At 61.0% G+C, this 15,618-nt stretch overlaps 1 protein-coding gene across 2 annotated transcripts; it reads right to left on the minus strand.

Moving 5' to 3' along the window:
• Window positions 1-619: 619 nt before the first annotated feature.
• Window positions 620-9,240, minus strand: LOC122100815 (plasmalemma vesicle associated protein). Of its 2 annotated transcripts, XM_042671165.1 has the most exons (7): window positions 8,798-9,240; window positions 6,406-6,502; window positions 5,348-6,057; window positions 4,999-5,056; window positions 4,837-4,906; window positions 4,271-4,318; window positions 620-998 (listed from the first exon to the last, which is right to left on the minus strand). In XM_042671165.1, exons 1-6 carry the CDS (start codon window positions 9,143-9,145, stop codon window positions 4,312-4,314), a joined length of 1,290 nt encoding a protein of 429 aa, XP_042527099.1. In that variant the 5' UTR covers window positions 9,146-9,240; the 3' UTR covers window positions 620-998; window positions 4,271-4,311. The 2 variants fall into 2 exon arrangements, with proteins under 2 accessions (XP_042527099.1, XP_042527098.1); XM_042671164.1 differs by lacking the exon at window positions 4,271-4,318.
• Window positions 9,241-15,618: the final 6,378 nt, after the last annotated feature.

Below are 15,618 nucleotides of genomic sequence, written 5' to 3' on the forward strand. Positions count from 1 at the left end.
ACGCCTATCAGGGCCACAAAGGGCAGACAGCCTGTGGTGAGCCCGGTTTCTTCAGGGCCTGGGCGCTGTCTCTGTCCACTCAGGGCTAGTGTTCTACCATGTAAGCCACAGCTCCACTTCAAGATAAACAGTCTCATGAATTTTAATGCCTATCATGACTATGAATACATTTCTGATTTTCCTTTTTTTTGCCAGTTCTGGGGCTTGAATTCAGGGCCTGGGCACTGTCCCTGAGCTTCTTTGACTCAAAGCTAGCGCTCTACCACTTAAGCCACAGCGCCACTTCTGCATCTGTGTATGTGGTACTGAGGAGTCGAACCCAGGGCTTCACGCATGGGAGGCCAGCATTCTACCGCTGAGCCACCTTCCCAGCCCCGCATTCCTGCTTCTTGTAAGAAATGCACGGTCGGGCATGGCAGCCACTCCTGTGACCCCGTGGCCAGGGCAGAGGCAGACTGGCCAGAGGCCACAGCCTCTCTCTGGCACTTGCTGACGGGCTTGACTCAGTTCCCCTGTACCTGTCCAGGTGCCTGCAAGTTGGGGGTCATGAGGGTTGCCCCAGTTTCCTGGTTCGCTTCCCTCCAGTGCTGTGGCCTTCAGAGCAGAAGTTACCACATAGTAAGGGATTTGCTACTGTTTATTAAGTGCTGGGAGGAGGGAGGTTCCTCAGGGCTCCTCTGAGACCCTCATGCCAGACCAGATCCTCCTGGCAAGGGGTTCTGGAAACTCTCAAGGGGGAGCCTGGAAACCTTCAAGAAGGGCCTGGAAACTGGAGGAGGTGGAAGCCAATGGCTTCCTGTTCTCGCCTCCCCACCAGGCCCGGGAGATAAGGAAGCTGGGGGTGGGGTGGGACGGGGCTGTGCAGCAGGGGTGGGGGGAGGTACGTGTGAGGGCGCACCGCGGAGGCTGTGTCTGCTGCTGACGTCATGGCCATCGCGATGTGGTCACGGGATCGGATCCAGGGAGGGCGGCCCTGGCCCTGCGGGGTTCCTCAGCCACTGAGGCAGAGAGAAGGGATGTGGCTTGTCAGGACTGACTTCCCCGGCCCATCCTCCCAACGAGACCCCGCAGCCTCAGCAGGGGCTCCAGAAGTCTCCATCGACCCCCCCAGACCCTCTGGCCTGAGTGGGGGGGCCCCAGAACTCACAACTTGCCCTTTGTGGACAGACAACAGGGCTGGCTCGTTCCTAGCGGGCATGCCCAGCTGCTGCACCCTCCAGGGATCCCAGAGCCCTCAGAAAAGGGGGGGACTGGCACATGAGGTCCTCCCAGCCAGGGAGTCACCGTCCCATCCCAGAGCCCCCCATCTCCGCGTGGCTTCAGCTTCCGTCCGCCCCTGAGGCCTGGCACGAGCCCCCTCCTCCCCCCAGAGGGGCTGGGGCTGCTTCCTGGTGGGGGAGGAGGGCCCAGGGGCCAGGTCCTGCTTCCGTGCCCCCTCCCTTCCTTCCCTGCTGGTCCCTAGGGCCCCCTGGGCCTCACGTTCCATCTAGAGCTGGCAGAGCTCCCCTCCCTGGCTCCGAGCCCATGCTCCTGAAACCCAGCCTGTGCCCACCGCAGCGGGCTGCCCTGGCACCGCAGCTCTGCTCAGCTAGGCCTTCCCTCATGCGCCCCAGTTTGAGCTTGGCCATCGGAGAGAGCCCGGGACCAGCCTACGACTGGCGGTATGTCCTGGCCTCCTGTGCACCGGAGTTACAGGACAGCCACCAATTCTGTGGAGTGTTTTTAACTTTAAAGTGTGTGTCCAAACTGCAGCCACTCTATATATTGCTTTTTTTCTTTGTTGGTCATGGGGCTTGAACTCTGGGCCTGGGTGCTATCCCTCAGCTCTTCAGCTCAAGGCCACGCTCTAACACTTGAGCCACAGCACCACTTCCAGTTTTCTAGTGGTTTATTGGCGATAAGAATCTCACAGACTTTCCTGCCTTGGCTGGCTTTGAATCGCGATCCTCAGATCTCAGCCTCTTGAGTAGCTAGGATGACAGGCGTGAGCCACCGGCACCCAGCTATACTACCTTTATTTTATATATATATATTTTTTTTGGGGGGGGGGTTAGTTGTGGGGCTTGAACTCAGGGCCTGGGCACTGTCCCTGAGCCTCTCTGTACTCAAAGCTAGCACTCTACAACTTGAGCCACAGTGCCACTTCTGGTTTTGGAGTGGTTAATTGGAGAGATGAGTCTCATGGGAGCCGTGGCTCTCATCCTAGCTACTAAGGAGGCTGAGATCTGAGGATCACAGTTTAAAGTCAGCCTGGGCAAGAAAGTCCATGAGACTCTATCCAATAAACCACCTGAAAAACAGAAGTGGTGCTGTGGCTCAAGTGGTAGAGGGCTCACCTTGAGCTGAAGAGCTGAGGGACAGCACCCAGGCCCAGAGTTCAAGCCCTATGACTGACTAAAACAAAAAGTCTCACCGGGACTTTCCTGCCCAGGCTGGCTTTGAGCTGTGATCAGCTTTGAGGCTATCTTAGCCTCCTGAGTAGCTAGGATGACAGGCGTGAGCCACCAGCACTCAGCTATAATAATGAACTTTAAGCTGTCTAGGGGACATAGCTCCAGCAGGTAACGTGGTGTATGCCAGTCACAGCAGAGGATGTCTCCATGTCCAGGGAGGTGGTGCCTCGGCCCAGACCCCTGATCCTGCTCAGCAGGGGGCAGAGGCCAGAGGACAACATTCCAGACCACCCCCAGCACACATCCAAGACCTGAACCAAAACACAGCTAACATCACAAAAAGGCTGGCAAAAGCCTTGACTTCAAAGCCCAATGCTACAAAACTGTCCAACGAGGAAGAGCCCCAGGTCAGATTGTGGAAAAGCACAGGCTGGGGACGGGGAGGACATGGGGAGCTGGGGGCTGGGGCCTCCTCCCGGCTCAGGCCCGTGAAGGAGTGCCGGGCTGGGACCTGGCCCTGCGGTGAGCCATCAGGAGTTGATGTGTTTAGTTGGGTTCTGCAGGCACAGCTGCTCTGGAGGCTGAGGCTAGAGACCCCAGGAACCCAGGAGTTCATAGGTTACCCCGGGCCACACAGTGGGGCCTGGTAAACTGGGCACTGAGCTTGGGCGGCTAGGGCTGGTCCCCTTGTTGCCCAGCAAGCCAGCAGTGTGGTCCTGACCCTGGGCCTCTCCCGCCCCTCCCTGGAGTCTAAGGCCAGACTGGGCCCTTCCTGCTACCCTGAAGGGAGACACAGGAGAGGCCAGGGACTAAGTGAGCATTGTTTTCTGGGCAAGGGACGTCATTCGGGGTAAACAATGTCAAGAGCTTCCCCGGTTCTCAGCAGGGACTGGGCAGGCCTGGGCTGGGAGCCCTGCCCTGTGCCTGACCCTCGGGGCCTCAGTTCCCAGCTCTGAGAAATGGGGCTAATAATAGAAGCTTTTCCTTGCCATGGGGCCCGCACGCCAAGCAGGAACGGGAAGCCATCCTCATCACTCACTCTCCTCCCCGCCGCCCTCCAGCCCCCAGAGTGGCCCTGGGCAGCGCAAAGGGGCGAGGGGCAGTTCTGGGCAGGCCAGAGGGTCAGGGGCCACTCTTAGCACAAGGGGGGCTGAGGCAGTAGCAGGGGTGAAGAGCTAGCGGAGGCCACAGCATCTCCCTGGAATGCAGGTCAGCGACCCCGTCAGTGTGGAGCTGAACAGGAGCCAGGACCTGGGGGGGCACAGGGTGACCTCGGGCAGTGGCCTGAGTCACCCACTCTGTGACGTACAAGCTGTGCCCAGCGGACGGCCCGTTGGCCAGAGATGAGGTGGTGCGGACGCCGGGGCTGGGGGGCACGCCCTTCAGGCGCGCCCAGGCCCTGGGCCTTTCTTAGGCCAGGCTTCACCGCGCAGCCCGGCAGGTCTGGAACCTCCACCCTCTCTCTCCCCCTTCCCAATGTCTGGCACAGCCGGCCACGACTCCCATTTGTGTGGAGATGAAAAGTCAGCCTCAGTGGTCAGATGTCGCACTCGGCTCTGGCTGCCTCCCTGCTCCTCCCAGGCTCTGGGCCTTTGTCCTGGCTGTTCCTGCAGCCCGGAGGACTGTCTCCCAGTTCTTAGAGGGGGTGCAAAGCCAGCTGGTCATGATGGCCATGCCGCTCGCAAGGCTGAGGCAGGAGGAAGGCTGGCCCGGGCTACACAGTAAAACCTCCTTAAAACAGAAAAAAGAAAGAAAAGCCGGGTGCTGAGGGTCATGGTTCAAAACCAGCAGGGGCAGGAAAGACCATGAGACTCATCTCCAATAAGCCACTCAGAAAACTGGAAGTGGCGCTGTGGCTCAAGTGGTAGAGTGCTCACCTTGAGCTGAAGAGCTGAGGGACAGCGCCCAGGCCCAGAATTCAAGCCCTGCAACAGACAAAAAAAGAAAAGAAAAGAAGCCACCACCGGAGGCTCACGCCTGTCATTCCAGCTACTCAGGACGCTGAGATCTAAGAGGACTGACAATCAAAGACAGACCAGGCAGAAAAATCCACACCAGATTATCACCAGCTAATCAGCAAAAAAAAGGTCCAGACTGGAGGTGCGGCTCATGTGGTAGAGCACCAATGAAGAGCAGAAGAGCCAAATGAGAAAGGGAGGCGCAGTATCAGCGCACATGCCCAAAAGCAAAGCAACCGTGGGTTCGCAGCAGATGCCTGATCCCCGGGGGCTCGAAGCTTGCCTTGTCCACGGCTGGGCCTGCTGGGTGTGCCCTGGGCAGAACTGGACATGCCCACAACAGCAACTAGACCTCCTATGCCCTGCACAAGCCCTGGCAGACAGGAGATGCTCAGGAAGGAAGCAGTCACTCTGAGAGCTGCCTCTCTTGGGCCTTCTCTCGACTGCGGCGTGAGAGCAAACACTTCAGCCTCCATGGGCCTCACCTGGCGGGGGCTGCAGGAGGCCGGTAGGACTGCAGGACCTTCTTCCTGAAGTCTTCCAGGCTGGCTGGGTCTGTGTGGGCAGAAATGAAGCTCAGCTCCCTCCGGTGGCCCCCGTGGCTCTGGGTGGGAGGACCCCATCCTGACCCCTCCCTGGGCACTCACCGATGGGTCGCGGCTGGGGGGCGGGGGCTACGGGTCTTGGCAGGACCACCGGCGGGGTCTGTGGAAGGAGAAGGAGTGTTGGAGCCACATTGGGGGGTGTCTTCCCCTTGGTGCCCCTAGGAGACCACTTGTCCTGTTTCCCCCCAGCGCCCCTAATAACTCCAAGCCAGGGGGCGCACAGGGAGCCTGAGCTGCAGAAACAACTGTGGGATTGAGAGGGGTCAATAACAGGTCACCCCGGCCTCCATTCTCCGGACCCTCAGGGCCTCCACTCAACTCTACCCCAAAAGGTCTGTTCTCTGTTCCAGTCCCGGCCTCCCCCGCCCCCCGGCCCCGGCCTGCGGCCCACCTTGGCCTTGAGGCAGGTGTCCAGGGCGTCCACCCGGAAGGCCACCTGCATCTTCAGCTGGTCCACCTCGCGCCTGCGCGCCTCCAGCTCGCGGGCCAGGCGGTCGCGCTCGGCCTGCAGCGCCGCCTTCTCCTCCAGGGCGCGCTGGGCGCGCTGCGCGCACTCGTCCCGCAGCCGGGCCTCGCGGGCCTGCGCCTCCTTGTCTGCCTTCGCCTGGGCCTCCAGGCCGGCCCGCAGGTCCTGCTCGGCCGCCAGCTTCTGGCGCTCCAGCTCCGCGTTCTCGCGGGCCACGCGCTCGATGCCCGCGCGCAGGCCCCGCGCCAGCTCGTCCACCTTGGTGGCCATGAGGCCGGGCAGGAGGTCGCAGCTGCGGCGCACGGCGGCCAGCTCGGTGCCCAGCGAGTGGTACCCGAAGGCCAGGGTGTCCAGCGTGCGCGGGATGATGGAGTCCCGCCACAGGGCGCGGAGGTCGGCCTCGAACTTGTCCTTGTCCAGCGCCAGGCACAGGCCCTGCACGGTGCGCAGCCGCTCCTCGGCGCGCCGCGCCTCCTGCTGCAGCCGCTCGCGCGCGCCTGCGCACTGCGCCAGCTGCTCCGCGGCCGCGCGCTGCGCCTCCTCCAGCGCCGCGCGCTCCTGCGCGCCCGCCACGCGCGCCCGCGCCAGCTCCGCCTCCAGCGCGCCTGCGCGGGCCTCCAGCTTGTGCCGCAGGGCTGGGGGGGGAAGGGCAGGGGCCGAGGTGGGGCGGGGACCCCATTCCCTGCCCTCCCTGACCCCGCTCCCCTCCCCCCCGACCCTAACCCCCTCCCCATTCCTTCCTCCACCCCCCTCCCCACCCCTCCCCTGCACAGCCCTGACCCTAACCCCCCTCCCCACCCCTCCCCTGCACAGCCCTGACCCTAACCCCCTCTCCCCACCCCCCCTGCACAGCTCTGACCCAACCCCCCCTCCCCACCCTTCCCCTCCCTCCCTCTTCCCCTTCCTCCCTCCTTCCCTCCCCACCCTTCCCCTCCCTCCCTTCTTCCCTCCCTCCCTCCCATCGTGTCCTCCCTGCAGCCCACCTTCGCAGCTCTTGTTTCCCTCCTTCAGCTCCTCCAGGCACCGCTGTTCACTCAGGACCACCGCGACCACAAACTCCTCGTTGTTTCTGTAGTTGACCTGCAAGGGTGGGCAGGGCCCCCGCTCAGCACTGACCCCAGAGGGAGACCAGGGGCCCCATCCACTCAGAGCAGTTCACCTGGGCCAGCTCGGGTGCGGACTGTAGGGACTGGGGGTCTGGGGGCCCTGGCACAGGAAGCCGTGGGCCCACTATGTAGGCAGAGGTGGGAGCATCTGGGAGCCTGAGGAGGCCCCACCACAGAGCAGCACTGAGCTCAAGCCCTAGTGCCCCAAAGAGACACGGAGCCCACAAAACTAGTGACGCAGGGGTGGAGGCTGCACCTGGGCCCAGCGCTTGGAGGCTGAGTCAGGGGGCCCTGAGTTCTAGACCAGCCTGGGCAGCACAGGGAGACCCTGGCTCAAAACACCTGACTCTTTACTCTGGCCTTGGGCGCTGTCCCTCGCTTTTCCGCTCCACCACTTGAGCCACAGCTTCACTTCTGGCTCTTTTTTTGCTTTGTTTTGTTTTGGTAGTTTAGTGGAGGTGGGAATGTCGCAGCTTTTCCTGCCCAGGCTGGCTTCAAACCTCGATCCTCAGACCTCAGTGGGATGACAGGCGTGAGCCGCCAGACTCTGATCTGCACTGCCCGCGCCTCAGGGGTGCGTCCTCCCCCTCCACCATTTCCATCGCTGGGGAGAGAATGAAGGTGCCGCAGCACCACTCAGGAGCCCAGAGAGGGAAGGAACCAACGCCGGTGAGGGAGGAGATGCAGCACCCCACTCAGCCGGCTGCGGACGCCCCGGGTGAGCCAGGGAGCACTCACGACGCTTCCTGCTTCTGCTCCCTGTCTCCGTGGCATGGGGAGCGGGGACACAGAGCCATGGCTGACATCTCAGAGGCTGCATTCAGAAATGCAGCTGCTTTTCCAGAAAACCCAGGGTGGGCGCAGCTTTGCGGTGACATCTGCCAAGTGTGCAGGAGAGCCTGGGGCCCAACGTCACCACCACTACCATCGGCACCACCACCACCACCACCACCATCAGCATTACCATCACCATCACCATCAGCATCACCACCACCACCACCACCACCACCATCACCACCACCACCACCATCACCACCACCACCATCACCATCAGCACCATCACCATCAGCATCACCACCACCACCACCACCACCACCATCATCACCACCACCACCATCAGTATCACCATCACCACACAAAGAAAGAAAGGGAGAAGGCGGGCGGAGGGAGGGGGGAGACAGAAGGGAGATGTAGAAAAGCCAGTTTTCTTATCTCTAGGAGGACTTGGTGTTGGGACCAAGTTTCTCCCTAATACTGGGAGAGGGTGACTGCACCCCACAGAGCCTGGGGTCTCTGAAGGACACCTGAGGCCTCCCAGGGCACCCGAGGCCTCCCAGGACACTTGAGGCCTCCCAGGACACCTGAGACCTCCCAGGGCACCCCGAGGCCTCCCAGGACACGCCGAGGCCTCCCAGGGCACCCTGAGACCTCCCAGGGCACCCCGAGACCTACCAGGACACCCCGAGGACTCCCAGGGCACCCTGAGGCCTCCCAGGACACCCCAGGCCTCCCAGGACACCCCGAGGCCTCCCAGGACACCCCAGGCCTCCCAGGGTACCCTGAGGACTCCCAGGACACCCCAAGGCCTCCCAGGGTACCCCGAGACCTCCCAGGGCACCCCGAGGCCTCCCAGGGCACCCCAAGCCTCTAAGCAACAGCAATCCATCTTATCAACTCAGAGGAAAGAAATGGAGCCGGAATTTTCAGCTTTGCAGCTTCAGACCCACGTAGTGCGGTGGAGGCTGAGGGGCTGCCCCACACCCCAGCACCAGTAAATCAATATGGAAGATCAAACCCTGAAGGCTTGGAATCTGAGCCCAGGCTCGGGTGCGTGGGAAACCTAAGGCCCCAGAGCCCCACTGTGCCAGCCTCTGGGGACAGCGAGGCCTGAGCGGCCGCCTGCCTGGGGGAAGCGGGTGGGGGCACGGGAGGCAGGAGGCCCTGGGTTCCTCCAGGTCCGGCCACCCGGGGATGGGCCTCCTGGGCCGGCATCTGCACCACAATGACTGTCCACACCGTCCTTGGGACGGCGGTCGGGGGCCGCCCTGCTGGCCTCCAACTTCAGGTCCTCTTGTCTGAGTGCCAGGATTACAGGCTTGAGCACGAGGCTCAGCGGAGAGTGGAGCTGGGGCAGGGCCCTGCAGTGTGCGTGTGCGCGCGTGTGCGTGCGTGTGTGTGCATGCCCTCACGCCCTCGCCCTGGCACTGGCATGTGCGTGCCGTGTGAGTGCTGTGTGCATGCCCTGTGCGTGCCGCGCCCGTGCCCTTACCACCTCGCCCTGGCACTGGCGGAAGCTGGCGTTGATGCGGTCCAGGTCGCGGCGGGCGCCCAGCAGCAGCTGCATGATGGCGTCGCGGGCCTGGGCGGTGAGGTTGAGCTGCAGGCTGAGGTTGGCGCGCAGGGCACCCAGGTCCTGCACCTGCCCGTACAGCGCATCGGCCCGGCCCTGCGTGGCCCGCAGGTTGGCCTCGGTGGCCGCGTGCGGGTTTCCGTACACCATGAAGAGCACCAGGCCCAGGATGACCAGCAGCTGTGTCAGTGAGGCGAAGAGGAAGAAGTAGCGCAGGTAGAACCAGCAGCCGCGGGGCTCGAAGGGGCGCTCAGCCGCCAGCCCCATGCCGCCCTGCCTGGCCTCCACTCCCCAAGCCCCAAAGCGCCGCCCGCAGTCGGAGCTCCGAGCCGCCGCCTGCAGTCCCGGCAGAGCAGCCTGTTGTCCTGACTCCCAGCCGCAGCCTCTTAAATCCCGGCCTGGGGGGGGGGGGGGTGCGGGGGGGGGGGGAGGAGCCCCCCCCGCCCCGCCCTGGCCCGGCCCCTCCTTCCGGCCCAACGGCCGGGAGGGGAGGGGAGGGCAGGACAGGCGAGGGCATCGGCTGGACCTGACCCCACCTCGCCCCTGTCCCCATGGCGAACACCCTGCTGACACCTCACTGGCTGGGGCCTCGCTGGTGCTGCCTCAGTTTCTCTCCCTGGCACACGAGTGTGCTCCGTCCAGCTGGCTCTGCCTGGCGCCGCCTCATGACTTGTCCTCCGCAGGATGAGAAGTGGAGCCTCTCGGCCTCACTGCCGGTCAGTGTTCAACACCAGCAAATGTTGGGGGCTGGGTCTCCCCATCTCCAGGAGAAGGCCCTGGGGATGGGGTCCCCGGCTCCAGGGGGAGACTCCGGGTGCATTCTCTGCTTCCTGTGAGATGGTGGTGCCCGACCGGGTTCGGCCCGGCCACACCGGGGACCACAAGACCCCAGCCTGTCAGGGTCAAGCCGGCCGGAGGAGGCAGGGAACGCAGGCCGCACCGGACGGTGGGATCCAGCGCTGCCCGCCTGGGGGGCGGTGAGCAGGAGGGTGGACCGTCCCCTGGCGGGGCTTCGGGCTGTCAGCCAGGCGTGGAGGGCCCAGAAGGAGGAAGTTCCCAGGGGGGCAGGAAGCCCTGTCTGACCTTTGGCCTTTGCGGCCACCAGGCGATTCCTGGTTCCGGACCCTTCCCGGGCAGCAGGCTGGTGGAGGAAGAGGGTTGGGGGCTGTGGCCGGTGCCCAACCAGCCATGAGTCCAGGTTGGCCAGGCCCTCAGGGACCCCGGCCCTGCCCGCCCACCGGGCAGGGCACACGCCGCACGGGTGACCCAGGTGCCGAGGTTCTGGCCGTGCCACCTGCCAGCTGCCTGACCTGACTTCCTCTCCCAGCCTCACTTCTTCCTGTGCAGAGGGGCTGTAACCCTTGGGGTGGGATTCAAGGAGGGCGGGGTGGGCCGGGCTGTCTTCCTCGAACACTGCAGGAGTTGCTGCTCACAGGCGGCCTCCACCTCTGACCACCGCACAGGACAGGAGGGCGGCTCCCCTACGGTGGTCTTGGGGATTCTGGTGAGGGAGAACCTAGCCCCCCCACCCCCGTGGCATTTGGTCAGAGCTTGAACCTGCACCTTGGCCCCAGAGTGGGCTGCGGTGTGGGCTGGGCCGCGGCCTCTCCGGCACTGCTGCTCCCCTCCGCCCAGCCTGCCTCCCTCCCTCCCCGGACGCCAGCCCGGCCCGCAGCTTCCTCACCACACTGCCTATACTAGCCTTGAACTCACAATCCTCCAGGTGCTTGGGGGGCAGCACAGGTGTGAGACACCAGGCCGGCCTGGCTAGCGACCTCACACCTGTTACTGTGGTGAGGGCGGATTTTCTGGGTTTGTTCTACAGTTAGTCTCGGAGATGTGTTTGCAATCTCCTCCTGTTCTTCTTCTCCTCATCCCCCTCTTCCTCTTCCTCCTCTGTTTCCCCTTCCTCCTCCTCCCTCCCTCCTGGCAGGGCTGAATCTGGCTTTCAGGGCCTCAGGGTGCAGTGCCCCTCCCAGCTCCCCTGATTGCTTTTGCGGCGGCTCACGTGGCTGTGCCCGACATTGAGGCTGAGCTAGGTTTTGTTTCGAGGAACAGAAGCTCTGATGTCAGGTCTTCACAAATGAAACCTGTGTCCGAGCGGTATAAGGTACAGTGGCTACTTCAGGTTGTCTAGCTTTCCCCAGGCACCCTTCACAGAACCTGCCTTCCACCTGCTGGGCAGCAAGCAAATCCCTACAGAAGGGCTTGTGTGTGAAGGCTGGGGTGAGTATGAATACTAACAGGGTGTGTGCTGGCGTAGTGTGCTACTGAATACTCACGTGGTGTGTTATTGCTATGGTAAGCTATTAAATAGAAATACATTGGGGCTGGGAAGGTGGCTCAGTGGTAGAGCACTTGCCTTGCATGCCTGAGGCCCTGGGTTCGATTCCTCAGCACCACATAAGCAAAAAGAAAAAAACTGGAAGTGGCGCTGTGGCTCAAATGGTAGAGCGCTAGCCTTGAGCTGAAGAGCTGAGGGACAACGGCCAGGCCCAGAGTTCAGGCCCCAGGACCGGACCCTCCCCCCCCAAAAAAGAAAAAAAATACATTGAATGTACTGTGTATGAAATAATAATATGAAATGTTAAAGTAGGAGTTAAAAGTCAAAAGCTAGAATTATGGAATGGGGAGATAAGAATTATGGAATGGGGAGATAAGAAGCCTCCCCCCCACCCCCCAATGCCCCCCCCCCACCCTGAGCCTGCCAAGCTGACCGGCACCAAAACAACCAGCCCTCAGAGATCACCAGACCCACCAGAGGGAAGCTGTCACCAAAGATAACCCTGGTAATCAGACAGGGCCAGAGATGAGCATATGAACACCCAGGGCAGCAGAGACCCAGCCAGGCCACCTCCCCAAGCCGGGTGACTCCACGTCGGACCGACCCTCCACTGGAGCCCGCCCCACGGAGGACGTCCTTGGCGGACCCCTCGACCCCCTCAACCTCAGGACCAAGGGAGGGAGGAGAGGGCACCCTCAGTAGGATCAGGCCTAGAGTTAGTTATTGGAATGGATGGTGTTTGAAGTGCTTAAATAAACTAAGTGAAACTATTACTCTAAGCGTGTGGCTATTGATACGTAATGGCTGTCACCAGTGTGGGAGGGTCTGCCAGACAGGCCCCCCCCCAGGGACAGGCCCTGGGGACAGGGGCCCTCGGGCTCCAGGGCAGGATGGGTCCATCAGCCTGATGGGCCCCTGGTATTTTCCTGACAGCAGTTTGTCAACCCACAGGAAGCTGCGGGGATCCGTGGTCGGCCTTCAACTCCCTGTCCTGTCTGAGGGAAACAATCCATTCTGCTGAGCTGTTTACCCACGGGGAGGGGTCAGTCCTGAGGAAACAGCCGGGGCCCTGGAAGAAGACAGCCGGGCGTCCAACCCTCACATGGGTGGGAACATGACGGATTTACGTCTGGTTTCCAGACAGGACCCTGCTGGTCTCGCTGCCTCTTCAAGAAGGTCCTTTGGGGAGAGAGCCAGGAAAGGGTCCCATTGTCCGCGAAGAAAAGTACTCTTCGCCTGACACGCAGCTGTAACCCTCTGTCCATTGCCTTTATGGTAATAAAATACTTTCTTTTTTAAAAAAAGGAAAGGACTGGGAAGGTGGCTCAGCGGTAGAGCGCCTGCCTAGCACACATGAAGCCCTGGGTTCGAGTCCTCAGCACCACATACACAGAAAAAGGTAGAAGTGGCGCTGTGGCCAAGTGGTAGAGCGCTAGCCTTGAGCAAAAGGTTCAGGAACAGTGCCCAGGCCTTGAGTTCAAGCCCCAGGACTGGCAAAAAAAAGAAGGGAGGAGGTTCTTTGTTACTGTTGTTGTGTGTTTTAAGTCAGTGTCTGAGTACAAGGCGTGTGGGCCCCACCCCCACCTGTCCCCCACACCCGGTTCCCGGGCCACATCCACAGAGGCGCCTTGACTGCCATTCGCCCTTCCTAAGGAGCTGTGGGGCTGCATTCAGCCCTGTGCACAGTGAGTCAGCCTGCTTTCCTGGTGACAGAGAAGTGGGACAAGGATTTGTCGTTTGGGGAGCAGGGGCAGAGATGCCCTGGGGAGCACCCTGTGCTGGGGGGAGGCAGACGCTCCCTGCGGTGCCCCGGCCCGCCCCCTCCATCCAGCACGGCTCCGGACCGCCACCGAGGAGCAGGCCAGCCAACACTGCTCACAGGGAGACACAGAGCTGCTCAGAGTGCCACCCCAGAGAGAGAGGGGCCCAGGCCAGGCCGGGGCAGACGGCGGAGGACCGGTGGGGCCTGCTGCTGAGGGGGGGCTGTGTCCCCAACCTGGGGCTGGGAAGGCCACCAAGCCCACTCTCCCCAGGTCACGTAAGCCCTGACCTGCTCTGAACGCCCTCAATGACCTTGGAGTTCAGAGGCCCCAGACTTGTCTTCTCTTCCTTTCCCTCCTCTCCCTTCCTCTTTTTGTGCCAGTCCTGGGGCTTGAACTTAGGGCTTGGGTGTTGTCTGTGAGCTTTGTCATTCAAAGTTCTACCACTTGGAAAAGCCTGGCCCCAGTGGCTCACACCTGTAATTCTAGCTACTCAGGAGGCTGAGATCTGAGGATCGCGGTTCAAAACCAGCAGAGGCAGGAAAGACAGTGAGACTCTTATCTCCAATAAACCACTCAGAAAACTGGAAGTGGTACTGTGGCTCAAGTAGTAGATCCCTCGCCTTGAGCTGAAGAGCATAGGGACAGTGCCCAGGCCCAGAGTTCAAGCCCCACAACTTTGCTGCCCGGGCTGGCCTTGAACCAGGATCCTCAGGTCTCAGCCTCCTGAGCAGCTGGGATGACAGGCGTGAGCCCCGGGCAGCCAGCTTCCTTCCTCACTCTCTGCCACCACACCAGACGGCATCTTCCTCCCAGCCCAGCTGCAGCTCCACACTGCCTCCAGTCTGAGCAACTTTTAGGGGGCTCTAGGGGAGGCCCAGGTACCAACAAGGCTTTGAGCCAGTCCGTCCGCAGGACCAGCCCTTCCCCAAATCCACCTCTGCTCCCAGAGGGACCCCGGCTGGGCCTCCAAGCCTGAAGCTCTGGCTGCCTCCAAAGGAAGCGATGTTTCCTGTTTGTTTCCGGATTAATCATGCCAGGGTCGGGGGTCTCCGACAGGGCCGGCTGTCCCCAGCTTCTCAAGCCCTGGGCTCTGAGCAGAGGCTGTGGGGTCTGTAGACACGGGCGGCCCCTGGTGGCCCCACAGAGCACAGCATCCCTCTCAGAGCCCACACCCTGCATGAACCCCAGCCTCAGTGTCCCACACCCGAGGGTCCCACACCCCTGAGGATGGAGGCTGACACCGGGTACCACCTAGCCCCTGGGTGGGAGGGGGTGAGCAGGACACCGCGGGCGGCAGACAAGGCTCCCGCTCCACTCAGTCCTCACCGCTTCTTGGGCACCTTCAAAATCAACTTTGAAGCTGGGCTAGCTACTCAGGAGCCTGAGACCGGAGGATTGTGGTTCAAAGCCAGCCCAGGCAGGAAAATCCCTGAGATTCTTATCACCAATTAACCACCAAAAAGCTGGAAGCGGTGCTGTGGCTCAAGAGGTAGAGCACTAATCTTGAGTGAAGAAGCCAAGCAAGAGCAAAAGGACTGAGTTCAGCCCCAGTACACACACGCACGCACGCACGCACGCACGCACGCACCTGCACTTTTCCTTGAACTCAGGGTCTAGGCACTGTCCCTGAGTTCTTTTGCTCAAGGCTAGTGCTCTACCACTTGAGCCACAGTACCACCTCCAATTTTTTTTTTAACATGTTCCCACCAACTTAACTCCTGGCACCCCCCACAGAGCCCAAGGCTGAGAGCAGCTTCCTTCCAAGTTATTTGGACAAAAGTCTGCCCAACTTGGCAGGTTTTCAAGGTACACAGACGCTTATCTTTATAAACTTCCCAATGATGTGTCCTGGAGAAGACTGGCTTTGACCATTTTTTGTGTTGTTGTTGGTGGTGGTTGTGGGGCTTGAACTCTGGGCCTGGGCGCTGTCCCTCGGCTCTTCAGCTCAAGGTGAGTGCTCTACCACTTGAGCCACAGCGCTACTTCTGGTTTTCTGGTGGTTTATTGGAGATAAGAGTCTCACAGGGGCTGGAAAGTTGGCTCAGTAGTAAAGCGCTTGCCTTCCATGCATGAGGCCCTGGGTTCAATCCTCAGCACCACATAAGCAAAAAGAAAAAAGCTGGAAGTGGCGCTGTGGCTCAAGTGGTAGAGTGCTAGCCTTGAGCTGAAGAGCTGAGGGACAGCGCCCAGGCCCAGAGTTCAGGCCCCAGGACCGGACCAAAAAAACAAAAACAAAAACAAAACAAAAAAAAAAGAGTCTCACAGACTTTCCTGCCCAGCAGGCTGGCTTTGAACCTCGATCCTCAGATCTCAGCCTCCAGAGTAGCTAGGATGACAGGTGTGAGCCACCAGCGCCTGGCTTGGCTTTGACCTTTTAAATATCTGTATAGTATTCCACAATGTGTACAGATAGACACATTTAAACAATTCCCCAACGGACTAAATATTTTCTAGGTTTTTTTTTTTTTTTTGTCAGTCATGGGGCTTGAACTCTGGGCCTAGGCGCTGTCCCTCAGCTCTTCAGCTCAAGGCGAGCGCTCTACCACTTGAGCTACAGCGCCACTTCTGGTTTTCTGGTGGTTTATTGGAAATAGGAGTCTCATGGTCTCTCCTGCCCGGGCTGGCTTTGAACCTCGATCCTCAGATCTCAGCCTCCTAGTAGCTAGGATTACAGGCGTGAGCCACCAGCGCCG

The sequence above is a fragment of the Dipodomys spectabilis genome, unplaced genomic scaffold (genome assembly GCF_019054845.1).
Source record: "Dipodomys spectabilis isolate Male_0828 unplaced genomic scaffold, ASM1905484v1 ptg000609l, whole genome shotgun sequence".
Lineage (NCBI taxonomy): Eukaryota > Metazoa > Chordata > Mammalia > Rodentia > Heteromyidae > Dipodomys > Dipodomys spectabilis.

What these genes read in the sequence shown, in the direction of transcription:
- LOC122100815 (XM_042671164.1), bottom strand. Translation starts at nt 9,145, where the DNA reads ATGGGGCTGGCGGCTGAGCGCCCCTTCGAGCCCCGCGGCTGCTGGTTC. An exon ending in GGGAAACAAGAGCTGCGAAG is followed by an intron (nt 6,058 to 6,405) that starts GTGGGCTGCAGG and finishes TTCCCCCCCCAG; the next exon opens with CCCTGCGGCACAAGCTGGAG. An exon ending in CCCCCAGCCGCGACCCATCG is followed by an intron (nt 4,907 to 4,998) that starts GTGAGTGCCCAG and finishes CTGCCCACACAG; the next exon opens with ACCCAGCCAGCCTGGAAGAC.